Source organism: Oryza sativa, chromosome 6 (assembly GCF_034140825.1).
Source record: "Oryza sativa Japonica Group chromosome 6, ASM3414082v1".
In the NCBI taxonomy this organism is placed as follows: Eukaryota; Viridiplantae; Streptophyta; class Magnoliopsida; order Poales; family Poaceae; genus Oryza; species Oryza sativa.
Window position 1 is genome coordinate 31,792,743 of NC_089040.1, and position 14,370 is coordinate 31,807,112.

Genomic DNA, 14,370 nt, shown 5'->3' on the forward strand with positions numbered 1-14,370 from the left:
GAGAGTAGGTAGGATAACATATTTACTGTAACCATCACTGTTTTTTAAAGGAATATAAATATTGTGGGATAAATTACTACTATCTCCGTTCCAATATAAATGCAACATACTACAAATATGACATATTCTACGACTATAAATCTGAATAGACTGTTATTCAAATTCATAGTTTTAGATATATCACATCTATATTATGCTGCCACTTATATTTGAATGAAGAAAATATATTTTTTACTTTTTTTTTAAGGAGTATAGATATCGTGGGATTGGGAAAAACGAATGAATGAATGTTTGAGGGACATGCTACATGCCGTCCTTTTCCTAGTGACGGCTTAATAATGCCGTTGGTTTCTTGTTGCTTTTTGGGTCCACATGGTCCTCCTGTTCAGTCCAGTCCTTACCGTTATGTCTCCACCATTTTTATTTGTTTTCCTAGGTAGAGAAGCATCACGGTCACAGTAAAAGTTCAGGCTATACTTACTGTTTGGTAATTTTACTGGGACACCAGAACAACATTTTTGCCTGCAATCGTTAGTGTGTCAGTAGTATCGTGCTGTACCAAAAAGAGAGATATGTATACAAGTACAACTATATCTGTATACCTAATTAAAACATAAGTAAGGCTTTCGATTTTGTTTGTGTCTATCTGGTTTTTCGCCTTTGTTTTCTAGGCCGAACAATTTTTTCGCCTTTTTTTTCTAGGCCGATTGATTTTTTTTTCTGCGTGCACGCGATAAGTCTATATCTAATTAAAAAATAAGTAAGGCCAGATTCCATTTTGATTTTGGTCCATATGATTTTTTGCCTTTTTTTCAGGCTGAACGGTTTTTTCCTGCGCGCACTAGGTAAGTCTATACCTAATAATTAAAAAAAAAAGTAAGGCTTCTGATTTTGTTTTTAGTCCATCTGTTTTTTTTGCCATTTTTTTTAGACCGAACGGTTTTTTCCTACCCTCATGCATTAAGTCCATATTTTTCAATCTCCTCTAGTCCAATTCGTACACCTCAGCCGCCATCGGACCAAAGTCCGTCTGGTCCATTCCGTTTTTTTCGCCGTTTTCTTTTTTTGGTAGAACGGTTTTTTATGCGCGCATGTGGTAAGTCTGGTTTTTTTCAATTTCCTCCGGTATGATCCGCACGCCGCAGCCGCTATCGGGCCAAATCCTAGCATCGTTGCCACTACAATCTACCTCCCCGTACATTTCCTCCTCCAATTGATTGTAAAAATCTATTCCCCACTCCTCCATCATTATTTTACCCATGATGTATTATTTCAATTCGCCCGTACATTTCCTCCTCCAATTGATTGCATAAATATCTATTCCCCACTCCTCCATCATCATTTTATCCATGATTTATTATTTCAATTCGGCTTTAATTCGCTGAATTTAATCTCTATTTAACAGCCGCCGATGATGCCCAATCGGTGAGCTTGATTCGCTCCGATTTTGGGAAAATGGAAAGAGTAGATTAGTGATCAAAAGTCCTTTATCAATTTTGGAAGATCGAGAAAAATTCAGCCGGATTTGGGAGGATCAACTCCGGCATCTCATGGGCACAAAACTACCAACAAAGGTTGAAGACGGTAGTAGGATGTGCCAACTGGACCTACAGCTTCACTTGTGGGTTGGGTTGAAAAGAGGTAGCATATTGGGCTAGTGCTGAAAAGGACGAAAATAAAATTTTTTTTAGTAAAAGAAAAAAAATTGAGATCACCACAAAGGCACAAACTCAAAGAATACCAACATGTAGTATGAGGTTGAAGTGCATATGCATGTAGTGAAATGCTAAATAGAGGTAGATGATCCTGGAATTGAGGTGAAGCCGGCAATTAAGTTAGTTTGTTGCATGCAGAAGTATTGCATGGTGGCAGGGACAATGAAATGAATCTCATCTCCAACGACGATCCATCAAGCACGTACAGGCAAGGGTCGAAGATCGAAGGATATGCTGCGGATGGGCGCGGCGGTGGCGGAGGCGGAGCCGTCGGGGCGGCAGCTGTCCGACGGCGACCTGCTTGAGGAGCTCCTGTCGACGGCGAACGCAGCGCGCGCGTTCCACGAGTTCCGGCAGTCGCAGCGGAAGGAGTGCTTCAACCTGCTGCGGTGGCTGCAGCTCCTCCTCCCGCTGGTCCAGGAGCTCCGGGAGTCGGCGCCGGCGCTGTCGGACGACGCGTACCGGCGGCTGGCCCTGCTGGGGCGGGCGTTCCAGGCGGCGCGGCGGCTCCTCCGGTGCTGCCACGACGGGAGCAAGATCTACCTGACGCTGGAGAGCGAGGCGGTGATGGGGAGGTTCAGGGGGGTGTACGAGAAGATGAACATGGCGCTGGAGGGGATGCCGTACGCGGAGCTGGGGGTGTCGGACGAGGTGAAGGAGCAGGTGGAGCTGATCAGCGCGCAGCTGAAGAAGCGGAGCAAGAAGCGGACGGAGACGCAGGACATGGAGCTGGCCATGGACCTGATGATGATCCTGCAGAGCAAGGAGCAGGACGCCAACAACGCCGACCGCCCCATCCTGGACCGCCTCGCCAAGCGCCTCCAGCTCCAGAGCCTCGCCGACCTCCGCGCCGAGACCATGGCCATCAAGAAGCTCATCAACGACCACCAGTCCGACTCCACCAACCAGATTGTCGACCTCCTCCACCGCCTCAAGGCCATCGCCGGCGTCGACGAGAAGAACATCCTCGGCGACGTCTTCATCCCCAAGTACCTCGAGAAGTGCCCCTCCCTCATGATCCCCAACGACTTCCTCTGCCCCATCTCCCTCGAGATCATGACCGATCCCGTCATCATCGCCACCGGAAGGGCAAGTATTCTATTCATCATCATCATCTTCTTCCTCGATCCATCCATGGATATCAATTATCTGATGGATTCAAATAATGCAGACCTATGAACGCCGCAGCATCCAGAAATGGCTGGACGCAGGGCAGAGGACGTGCCCCAAGACGCAGCAGCCGCTGGGCCATCTCTCCCTGGCGCCCAACTACGCCCTCAAGAACCTCATCATGCAATGGTGCGACAAGAACAAGGTGGAGATCCACTCCGGCGACCCGCCGCCGGAGCCACCCGAGGACCCCAAGGTGGTCATCCCCACGCTGGTCAAGGACCTCTCCTCGCCCAACCTCGACGTGCAGCGCAAGGCCGTCAAGAAGATCCGGACGCTGTCCAAGGAGAACCCCGAGAACAGGCTGCTCGTCACCGACAACGCCGGCATCCCGGCGCTCATCGGCCTCCTCCCTTACCCCGACAAGAAGATGCAGGAGAACACCGTCACCTCGCTGCTCAACCTCTCCATCGACGAGGCCAACAAGCTCCTCATCGCCAGGGGCGGGGCCATCCCCTTGATCATCGACGTGCTCAGGAACGGCAGCGTGGAGGGGCAGGAGAACTCCGCGGCGGCGCTCTTCAGCCTGTCCATGGTGGACGAGAACAAGGTCGCCATTGGGACCCTGGGAGGCATACCTCCGCTGGTGGACCTCCTGCAGAACGGCACCGTCAGAGGCAAGAAGGACGCCTCCACGGCCATCTTCAACCTCATGCTCAACAATGGCAACAAGCTGAGAGCCATCGAGGCCGGCATCCTGCCCACGCTGCTCAAGCTGCTCGACGACAAGAAGGCCGCCATGGTCGACGAGGCGCTCTCCATCTTCCTCCTGCTGGCCTCCAACCCTACGTGCCGGGGCGAGGTTGGGACGGAGCATTTCGTGGAGAAGCTGGTGCAGATCATCAAGGAAGGGACTCCCAAGAACAAGGAGTGCGCGGTCTCGGTTCTTCTCGAGCTGGGCTCCAGCAACAACGCCCTCATGGCGCACGCCCTCGGCTTCGATCTCCATGACCATCTGGCCGACATTGCCAAGAACGGCACCAGCAGAGCGCAGAGGAAGGCCAATTCTCTCATCCAGCTAGCTCGCAAGTGTTCATGAGAAGAAGAAGATCGAGTTAATACGAACCAACTGTCAGAAACCGCAACAGTAATTATTCTTTTATATACTCCACTAGTTTTGGATCAATAGTAGATAGCTAATCTGTCATGTTCACACACACACGTACAACAACTAACATGTAAGTGAGAAATTACAAAGATTAATTGTTTGTTGGCATTACTGCAATTTTTGTTGTAATTAAGTCTCTATACTATGCTATGGTAAATGTATAAGAGAAGTCGTTGTTGGTGTTTTAATAGGAAACCAAGCAAAATTAATTTACTAGTATCTTATTCAGGTTAAATTATTAGTACTAGTTTCGCAGTACATTGACAGTGACTTTGGCCCTATTTGGGGGAGCTTGTCCCAGCTGCAGCTTTTTCCAAAAGCTGCTTCTGTTAGAAGCTGCCCCAAACAGTCCACAGCTTCTGAGAATCTGTAGTTACAGATTCTAAAAAATGAACTAAGAAGCCAGAAGCTGGGTTTCAGAGATTTTCCAGATTATCAGAAGCTGGCTACCAAACAGCTGCTTCTCAGAATCTAAAGCTCTCCCAAACAGACCCTTTGTGAGGTTACTGAAAAAAAGAAGCCCAACTAACAACACATCAGCCCAACTACAAGTAGAAAACCTCCTTACTCGCACAGGCCGGCCCAGCTCTATCTCACCGTCGTTGCCATCCTCTCCTCTGATGTCCGACCACCGGGAGGGACTTCCCTTCCGTCTCCTCTCCCGGCCGGATCGGAATCGCCGCGACGCGCGCACCGACGGTGGAGAGGGAGACATACGCTTCTCCACCTCGGCTCCAGCCTCCTCTCTCGCAAGATCCTCGCGCCCTTCCCTCTCGATGTTTTTCTAGCTAGGGTACTTTGTTTAATTTCGTCGCGTGCCGTTTGCTCTACTCGATCAAAATTTTGATGCTCTTGCAATAGCTCTCTGGAGCTGTACTTTCTAGATGAAATCTATGAATTGTTAGCCTCATATATATGGGGACGATTTATGCACGAAGTAGTGAACACTGAGGATTAATTAGGGAAACATGCATTGAACGTACTGTTATAAAAACAGGCCCATATGCTTCAAATTATTATTTTTTTTGACTGCGTGCAGTCATATATATACAAAATGTGGGAAATACACATTCCCCAAGTCTAGGTACCCACAAATTAATTAAGAACATATATAGATAGGCAACATATATGAAAATCAGGAGAAGAGAAGAGTTGAAATCAAGGAATTAACACAAACATGTATATATATGAGCTTAGCAGTTTATAAATATTTAATTATATCATTTGTCTTGTCGATCGATCGAGCTAAGAAACTTAAATGAAGTTCAGACTAAAAGCCAAAGAGAAATAACACACACGCACAGAGAGAGATGCCGTCCCACAGCTTCATTTTTCAGTTTTTGATATAACGTTTGACTCTTCGTTTTATTTAAAAATTTTCTATGATTAGTGTTTTTATTATTATTAGATGATAAAATATGAATAGTATTTTATACGTGACTATTTTTTTTACTTTTGTATAAAATTTTCAAATAAGACGGATGGTCAAACGTTAGAAAAAAAAACCTAAAAATGAAGCCTTTGAGATGTGCACGGACACCAACACGTCAATCGACCAAGGCCGAGTTTAGTTCCAAGTTTTTTCTTCAAACTTCCAACTTTTTCATCACATTAAAACTTTCTTATAGCACAAACTTCCAACTTTTCCGTCACATCATTCCAATTTTAACCAAACTTTCAATTTTGGTGTGAACTAAACACACCCCAAAAGAACCCTAAGCTAGCTTATTGATCTCTAGCTAATTAATTCTTCGCCTCTTGATCTTTCTTCCCCTCCTCAACAACAACAACAACTTACTGTGTATCCAGGTAGTATGACCCTCGATCTACAGCTAACCACCGGCTAATCGTACCCATATCTATACTACTGTCGTCATATGGTTATACGTGTCTCTTTATTTAAAAAAGAGCCTAGAGTAAAGTTCGACTCTAATTCTATTCTGCACATATTATAATTACAATTCTCTAAACCGTCACCAATTTTATACACATATCTGATACAAGCTCTAACAGGGTCGGTAATATACCGCTCACGTGTGCATTAATGCTCTATTTATTCACGGTACGATGAAAAAATATTTTCTCAAATTAGAAACTGAAAGCCACATGGTTTCTATAAAAACTATGGGTACAACCACAAATGACAAATCCTGAACGTATGTTTACCCGTTGAACGGCCATGATGAAGCTAGTTCTTCGGGAAGCAGGGACCAATATTCAGGTGAATAACAATGTAGGAGGTTGAAAATTTTTGAGATGGTAAATTATAAAGTGGAGATTTAGAAAATCACATATAGTTCCATTTTGATACGATCGATCTTTGCACCAATATACCTTTTTTAGGGCAACCGATATACTTGAACTGCTGTTATAAAATATAACTGAAAAAATTAAGCTGGACATAGCTTGAACTGTTATTGTCAAACAGGTTCAATATGCCTAAAAAATTAGACATTCATAAATAATGTGGGAAACACACATTCCCCAACACTAGCTACACACAAATTAAGAACATATATATAGAGAGAGAGATATGGAAACAGATAAGAAACTCAGGAGAGAAGAATTTAAATTGCGGAGCCCAAACATGCATACATATGATCTAGGTTGTAATGTTTGTTTATTTTTCTTGTCAATCGATCGAGCTTACAAAGTCCCGACAGGACCAAAAGTGTCAAAGAGAAACAAAAACTAATAAAAAGAAGAAAGAGAAAAGGGCATGTGCACATAGGCGCGCTGCATGCATGGAGCCATGGAGTAGGAAGCTAGCTAGCTACTCCCTCCGTCCCGTAATATAAGGAATTTTAATATTTTACTTGCACTGTTTGGCTATTCGTCTTATTCAAAAAAATTTAGAATTATTATTTTTTTTGACTTGCTTTATTATCCAAAGTATTTTAAGCACAACTTCTCATTTTTTATATTTGCACAATTTTTTTTAATAAGACAAGTGGTCAAATAGTGCAAATAAAATATCATATTAGGATACGGAGGGAGTACAAACCAACACACAACGCACATGGACACCAGCAAGACGATCAACCGACCGAACGAACCCTAAAACACTTCACTTGTTGATCTCTCTCTCTAATTCTTCGTCTCATCATCTTTCTTCCCCTCTTCAGCAGCAACAGCTTCTTCACTCCTGTGTTGCCTGGATCTTCAGTGACAGATCCACTAGTGGAGAAACCATCTTTGGTCGGTCGACCAAAATCCACAATAGTCCCGGTTCCACTAAAAACTGGGACTAAAGATGACTAAAAATCTTTAGTCCTGGTTGGTAGCTACAGTGGGCATATTTGATCTTTGGACTAAAGATCATCTTTAGTCCCGGTTCGTATGTTGTCAGCGGTGATCTTTACTTCCGGTTGGTGTTACCAACCGGAACTAAAGTTAGGAAAAACAAAACCTCTATCCACACGCGCATGCAAAGTCTCCTATTAATTCCATCCTTATCTCCTCCTCTCCCATTCAGCCATCTCCATCTTATCTTCTTCTCTCCTCTCCTCCCATCCTTCTCTTCCTTCTTCTCTCACCCTATCTCCTCCTCCCCTCTCTCCTCCCCCTCCTCCCCTCCCTTCCCCTCCGGCGGGGCGGCGGGATGGAGGCCGGCCGCGGCGGCCCCGGGCGGGGCGACGGGATGGAGGCCGCCGCCGGCGACCCGACGCGGGGCGGCGAGATGGAGGCGGCGGCGGGCTGCGTCGGGGGCGGCGGCGGCCGGCTGTGTTGGGCGCGGGGCGACAAGATGGGGCGGCTGGCGCCGGTCGAGAGGGCAGCGGCCGGCGCCGGGCGGGAGGCGGCGGCCGGCGCCGGTCGGGATGGCGGCGGCCGGCGCCGGTCGGGATGGCGGCAGCCGACGCCGATCGGAAGGCGGCGACAGGAGAATTTTTTTTTTCTCTTCTTTGTGCTATCTGATGAATGCTGAAGATGTTGTAGATGCGAACTTTCTTTTTCCTTTCTTTGTTCTCTGTGATGAATGCTCTCTGTGATGAGATGTTGTAGATCTGAACAAGTGTAAACAATATGGATGCTTTGTTGTTTGATTTTATTCATTCGATCTATGATTGATTTAGGCTTTGTTGTTGATTTTATTCATTCGATCCACGAGCGAAAGCTAAAAAACAATAAAAAAGGGAAAAGACCAACGGGATGAAAGGAAAAGAAAAAAAAACCAAAACTTTTTAGTCCCGGTTGGTAACAACAACCGGGACCATATTTTTAGTCACCAACCGGGACTAAAAATCGATTTTAGTCCCGGTTATTTGAACCGGGACTATAAAGGGTTACCAACTGGGACAACAAAGTGTTTCTCCACCAGTGATCGTTGAGATCGAAGTCGACCAAAAATCAACTTTTCTATAATATTATAGAGTATAGTGACATCTAGCTTAGCACTCTATCAAAAATCAACTTAAAAAAGGCGAATATTAGAAAGGACCTAATATCAAATAATTAGAAGGGGTGATGCTTTAAACCCAGGTCGTCTAGCCCACCACCTTATGGAGCTAGTCGAAAGACCCCAGGACGTTTTCGTTAAGCACCATAAATATGAACGTTGCAACTCCCTGAGAGGACGGTTATCCATATATTTCCATCAAACTACACTTTTGTTCATGCGGCATTAATATAAAATAAAGTAGAATAAGGCTTTAATCGAAAGAAAATACGATGTACATACAATGCCTACGGCACATGAATAAAAGAAACATTAAATTATATGTCCAATATTTTAGATTAATCTATGAAAAATTTTACGTTGTGTGCCTAACATTTTTAGTGTGAAAGAGGACACACGCGGTGCTGTGTGGCGTCCGTGCACACGCGTACATGTGTGTGGGGCTTGGGGGGTGCGGGAGATACGTGTGTGGGAGGGGAGGGGGGGTATGTATAGAAAATTAATAAGGCGAATACTTTGACGGTTCCATAGAAGTTTATTGGTTCAAAATTTGATTGTTTTTATAAGAAAAAGGTAAATGTATATATTTCAGTGCTAGTTCATAACGATGTACACAATTGTTTACAAGTCATGAAAAGTTGGTACGTAATCAATTAAATGCTACCTTGATCGTAAAATTTACAATCAAGAACTAATAATTAACCCAAGGTGTAAGTTTTGAGAATTAATTAACCAAAATAATTAAGCTGATCACGTCAAGGAATAAAATGTTATTCAGCACCCGGTCGAATCAATTAAGAAAAATGGAAGGGGGTCATCAGGCTGAATTAACAAAGGGCCGAGTATGTGACACTTGGATAGAAGCTTGAGAAGATGCATATGCGTAAGGAGGAAGGGCCATTACAGGTAGGTGGTCAAAGGAATATTGCTTTTGCTACATCTCTAATCAACGGCCTTGTTGGCTCTAAGCAAGTCACAAGAGATATATACTTACGGCAGCAAGCATGCTAGGCGTCACTCCAGCAACATAAGCTGGTTACTAGAGTAAGGTCCTGTTTGTTTCAGCTTAAAATTATTATAATCTAGATTATTAAATCAGATTATTTTAAGCTGGATTATAATAAGCTAACATAGAATAAACTGCGAGCTGTTTGTTTATCTGGATTATTGAAGGTATCTAAGGGTAATGGGTCTTTAGCCACCCAATAATCTAAAAAAAGCTCCTCCAGAGGAGATTATTAGATTATAATAATCTGGCTTATAAATTATAATAATCTATCATAATAATCTACTTGTTTATTTCAGCTTACTCTTAATAATTCAGATTATAATAATTCTAAACTGAATCAAACAGGGCCTAATTAGCAGGTGGTTGTTGTCAGTACGTACTAATTAGTCGATCCCCTTCCCAGTCACCGGCCGGCTCCCCAGCCTCACATCTATCTGTGTAGCTAGCGTCTGTAAATAAAAGAGTAAATTTTATGAAACTGTGTATACTTTACTTAATTAGAATATTATCACAAAACTATATATATATATTTAAGATGATGTATAAAAAAAACTACAGATTTAACACCAAACTTATCACTAAATTTTATATTTAAGGTGAAGTATCGCAAATTAAACAACAGATTTAGTAACAAACTTATCATGAAACTACGTACATATACATGTTTAGCGTCAATTTAATAACAAAATTTGGACATTTATAACTCAAACATAGTAGGTGTTAGTACTAAGAATTTAAACCCCAAGATATATAGTTTTGTGATAATCTTATTGTTAAATATGTAGTTTTACGATACTTAGCATTAAACATATAATTTTGAAATAAATTTATTGTTAAAATCTATAGTTTTGTAATACATCACTTTAGTTAAATATATAGTTTTGGGATAATTTAATTGAAGCATTTGTAGTTTTTTGAAATTTACTTAAAAAAAAACTAGCTAGCGTCACTCCAGCTATATGCTGGCCGGTGTTAATTAATGGCCGGCGTACGTATAGTCGTCGTCGTACGTGTACACCTACCCTGTATTGTTCGCTCTAGCTAGCTACCGTATATAAGCATAATGCCTTACATGAGTCCCCTAGCTAGAGCCGGCCATGTCTGGCCGCGGCCAGCGCCGGCGACGACGACGTCGATCACTCGATATCGGCCGGCGAGCTCATGAGATATCTCGTACTCGCTTGCTCAGCTTGTCATTCACTGGAGTTTAATTAATTAAAGGCTAGATTATTGATACATGCCATGCTAGCTAGCTAAGGTAGTTATTATGTTACCTTTTCTTTTCAAAAAGAAAACCTATATATGCGCTATATATATATTCATATCATTCGATCGCCTCGATTAGATTGCAAGAAGCAAGCAAGCGCAATGAACTGTATGTGTGGCTTATACTGGAGTATATTGTTACGTTTTTTTTCCAAAAGGATTCTTATATATGAGTGATTCATATCATTTCGAAGGAAAAAGAAAATCATCGTTTTCAATCTTCAGATACTGGTCTTAGTCAGTTAATTAGCTAGTAGAGACAACATGAGCAGAATATATGAGAAACTGCTGAGATATGGAGTGCTAGCTAGAGGATGACATGCATTCGCTTCCAATGTCAACGGCTGAACGCGTATCATTCCAAATTAACACTACATTACACCAGTAGAGTCTGCATCACATGTCATATATAGATTGTCTTTTTAGTGAAAAATAAAAATAGCTAAATAAACAAATTTGAAGCACGTACCTACCCTGCCTTCTCAGTGGGTAGGTACATAGCTAAAATAAACGTATGATATTTATGCACGTTATCCTGAGTAAAACTTTTACTCATGATTAATTTGCGAGTAAAAATTTTACTCATAATGATGTAGACAAATCTCAGATGTCCATTTCTTTATCCCACGATAGTTTTCATATTATACTATACATAACTGTGGCATCATGCATGCTTCCTTGCTAGTAAATCTCAACAAATATCTCATACATCCACCTAGCGTTATGGTGTAGTTTCAGAAAAGAATATCAATTCTCTAACAAAGAAAAGAAGAAGAATCATGATGGTATTAAATTCTGGGCTGTTCTTCGCTGATGTATATCGCAGGAGGAAGGTTGACTCCGGTCCCAGCGCTAGTAGGACTCTTTGACTCTGTAATTGTGTCGTCACTGCAAGATACGAAAAACAAAAATTCTATTTTCCTTGCAAAGGGAAACTGAAAACCAGTGTGGTTTTGTAGAAAGCTGTGGGTTTCGAAAGAGCCTCTCCAAAAACCATATACTGGAGTAACTCCCATGCTAACGTCCATTATGCATAAATGCATGATATTATTAGTAGTGACCGGTAGTATATTTTGTTTAAATTATATGACAAACTTATATGCTAAAAAAAACCAACGGCACATTTATAATCTTATTAAATTCATACTGAAAGTTCACTTAATTGTATATATGTAATATTTATAGGTATCGGGACATATTATTCCACCACATCATTGATGCTTCCCCAATTAGTATAGTATAAATTAATCCAATCAATATTATTTTGATGGTATACCACTTGTTCCTTGGCATTTTGAGGTTCTAACCCAACAGAATACCACAATTGCAGATGCGTGAATATGAATATCTAAAATGATTTTGGTTTAATTTACTACACTTCCATTCCTCATTGGATCAGTCACGAAAATTCGTGATAGTTGTAGCACACTAGAATATAGTAGCTTGTAACTCAAAATTCCATATTTTGTATAAAAAAAGAATTAATCCGGACTGGAAAGTTTCTGAGCAAAACAGAAATATTTGCTCCTATAACAAGTTTTGAAGTATAGAAGGTTTTTTTTTTTTTGCCGCCGCATAAAATTCTCCATATAAAGTTTGTACTATTAACAGCTTCGAGCAGAGTTTTCTACTATTTTCTACTGGTAGACACTATGCCAGTAGGAAGTAACATGGAAAAATTTGTAGTATGAATAGAAATTTATTGGGTGGAAAATTTCATTGGCAAAAAGAAAGTTAAGTCCACCTTTCTCCATACCAACAAGAATTAATTAATATAGGCTGAGCGCGCCTATGCACATGGACGTTACGAAGGCTAGCCGAATGTGCATGCATGCATGCACGTGATCTTTCGCGCCCTCATAAGCGCCACACGTACGTTAGGGTATTAGGCGGTATCAGTTGCCTTTGTTAGTGACTGACAACTATAACTTACTAATTAATAGCATTTTACATGGTATTTTCGTTCATGTCTATATAAAAAAGCATATACTACACATGTAGCTAACTAGATTTTTTTTCCAAGTAGCCATTTACAGGCATGAGTAAATGATAGTTTTTTATTCAAAGAAGATAAATAACTATTGTAAAATTAAGGTCTAAGTACATGAAAGACTTAGCTAGTTTAAGGGCAAAAACAGTCTCACAAGAATGGTGAAGATTTTTGTTGCTTGAATGGGGAAGGTGTGTACGCATAGTTTAACAAGAAAATTCATGTCGATTCTCTACCCAAAAGTCAAAAGATAAACTAAGACTCGTAGTAAACTCTATTTCTCTTGACATCGAGTTCAAAAGTTGAGTCATGCCGGTCGACCACCAAGAACAAACACTGGGAAGTGCTAGGGACGACAATGTACAGCACACCTGTGCAATGCTCTATTGACTCACGCTAAGACGAAAAAATATATTAAAAAAGTAAATTATTTTCTCAAAGGTGAAACTGAAAACCAGGATGGTTTCTACAAAACCGTGGGTACAACCACAAATCCGGAACGTTTGTTCATCGGTTGAACGGCCGTGATGATGTTAGTTCTTCTAGTGGCATGGAGTCAGGGACCATTCAGGGTGAAAAACAATGTAGGAGGCATAAATTTTTGAGATGGTAAATGAGAAGTGCATCACCTAGAGTAGCAATTTTTTGTTTGATACGATCGATCGATCTTTGCACCAATATAGTTGAACTGTTCTTGTAAAACAGGCCGGACTGAAAACGCAGGACATATATAGCTTGAACTGTTCTTGTCAAACAGGTCCAATCGATATACCTCAAATTGTGTAGACATTCATATAAAATGTGGGAAACACACATTCCCCCAAATCACCCACAAATGATGAACATATATGCACATATATCATCCAGGTTGCAATATTTGTTTATTTTTCTTGTCGATCGATCGAGCTTACAAAAAATCAAAGAGAAACAAAAACTAAAAAAGAAAAAGAAGAGAAAGAGACATATGTGCATATGCTGCATGAGCCATGGAGTTGGCTAGCTACGAACCAACACAAGCCCAGACCGACGCAACGCAAGCACAAGAAGTCGATCGATCGACCGACCGAACGAACCCTAAGCAAGTTCAATTATTCCTAATTAATTAATTCTTAGGCTCCTCATCCTTGTTCCCCTCTTGAGCAGCTTGTTCCTCTTGCGCCGCCGCCTGGATGGCCTCAAGTGAGAGATGGTTGAGGTCGAAGTCGTTCTTGGGCGGCTTGGCCATGGCGAGCTGCTTGGCGTGCCAGGAGCAGCCCTTCTTGGTGCTGTGGCTGGCACGGTGCCCACCCAGCGCCTGCCGCGTCTCGAACGGCGCCTTGCATCGGTCGCACACGTAGCGGTACCGCTTCCCGTCGGCGGCGAGGGCGAGGTCGCCGGGGGACGGCTCGCGGGGCGGCTCCATGCCGCGCCAGCCGCGCCCCGGGTGGCTGCGCATGTGCCCGTGCACGGCCTTCTCCGTGGGGAAGTGGCGGTCGCACAGCGGGCACGGGTACCTGCCGGCGCGTTCGTCGGCGGCGGCCATGTCCGCCAGCTTCTCGCGCCAGCTCGCCACGGCGTCGTCCATCTCATGGGACGACTTGAGGGACAGCCATGGGTGGGTGGGGTCGTCGCCGCCGGAGCCGCCGCCGAGGTGATGGACGAACACCTGACCGGCCATAGCTATACTACCTGTCTCCGGTGGCGAGACAGCAAAATGTATGTGGAAGACCTGATGGA

General features: G+C 42.9%; 2 protein-coding genes across 2 annotated transcripts; one reads left to right on the top strand and one right to left on the bottom strand.

The window, feature by feature from the left end:
- Window positions 1-1,828: 1,828 nt before the first annotated feature.
- Window positions 1,829-4,206, top strand: LOC4342122 (U-box domain-containing protein 15). Its single transcript, XM_015786955.3, has 2 exons — window positions 1,829-2,804; window positions 2,887-4,206. The coding sequence occupies exons 1-2, from the start codon at window positions 1,947-1,949 to the stop codon at window positions 3,922-3,924; spliced, it is 1,896 nt and encodes a 631-aa protein (XP_015642441.2). The 5' UTR covers window positions 1,829-1,946; the 3' UTR covers window positions 3,925-4,206.
- A 9,310-nt stretch (window positions 4,207-13,516) lies between these two features.
- LOC4342123 (zinc finger protein ZAT2) lies at window positions 13,517-14,370 on the bottom strand. The gene has a single exon (XM_015787351.2). The coding sequence runs from the start codon at window positions 14,309-14,311 to the stop codon at window positions 13,757-13,759; it is 555 nt and encodes a 184-aa protein (XP_015642837.1). The 5' UTR covers window positions 14,312-14,370; the 3' UTR covers window positions 13,517-13,756.

Coding starts and splice junctions, on each gene's coding strand:
- LOC4342123 (XM_015787351.2), bottom strand. CDS start 14,311: ATGGCCGGTCAGGTGTTCGTCCATCACCTCGGCGGCGGCTCCGGCGGC.
- LOC4342122 (XM_015786955.3), top strand. CDS start 1,947: ATGCTGCGGATGGGCGCGGCGGTGGCGGAGGCGGAGCCGTCGGGGCGG. Junction 2,805..2,886: donor TCATCATCGCCACCGGAAGG/GCAAGTATTCTA, acceptor CAAATAATGCAG/ACCTATGAACGCCGCAGCAT.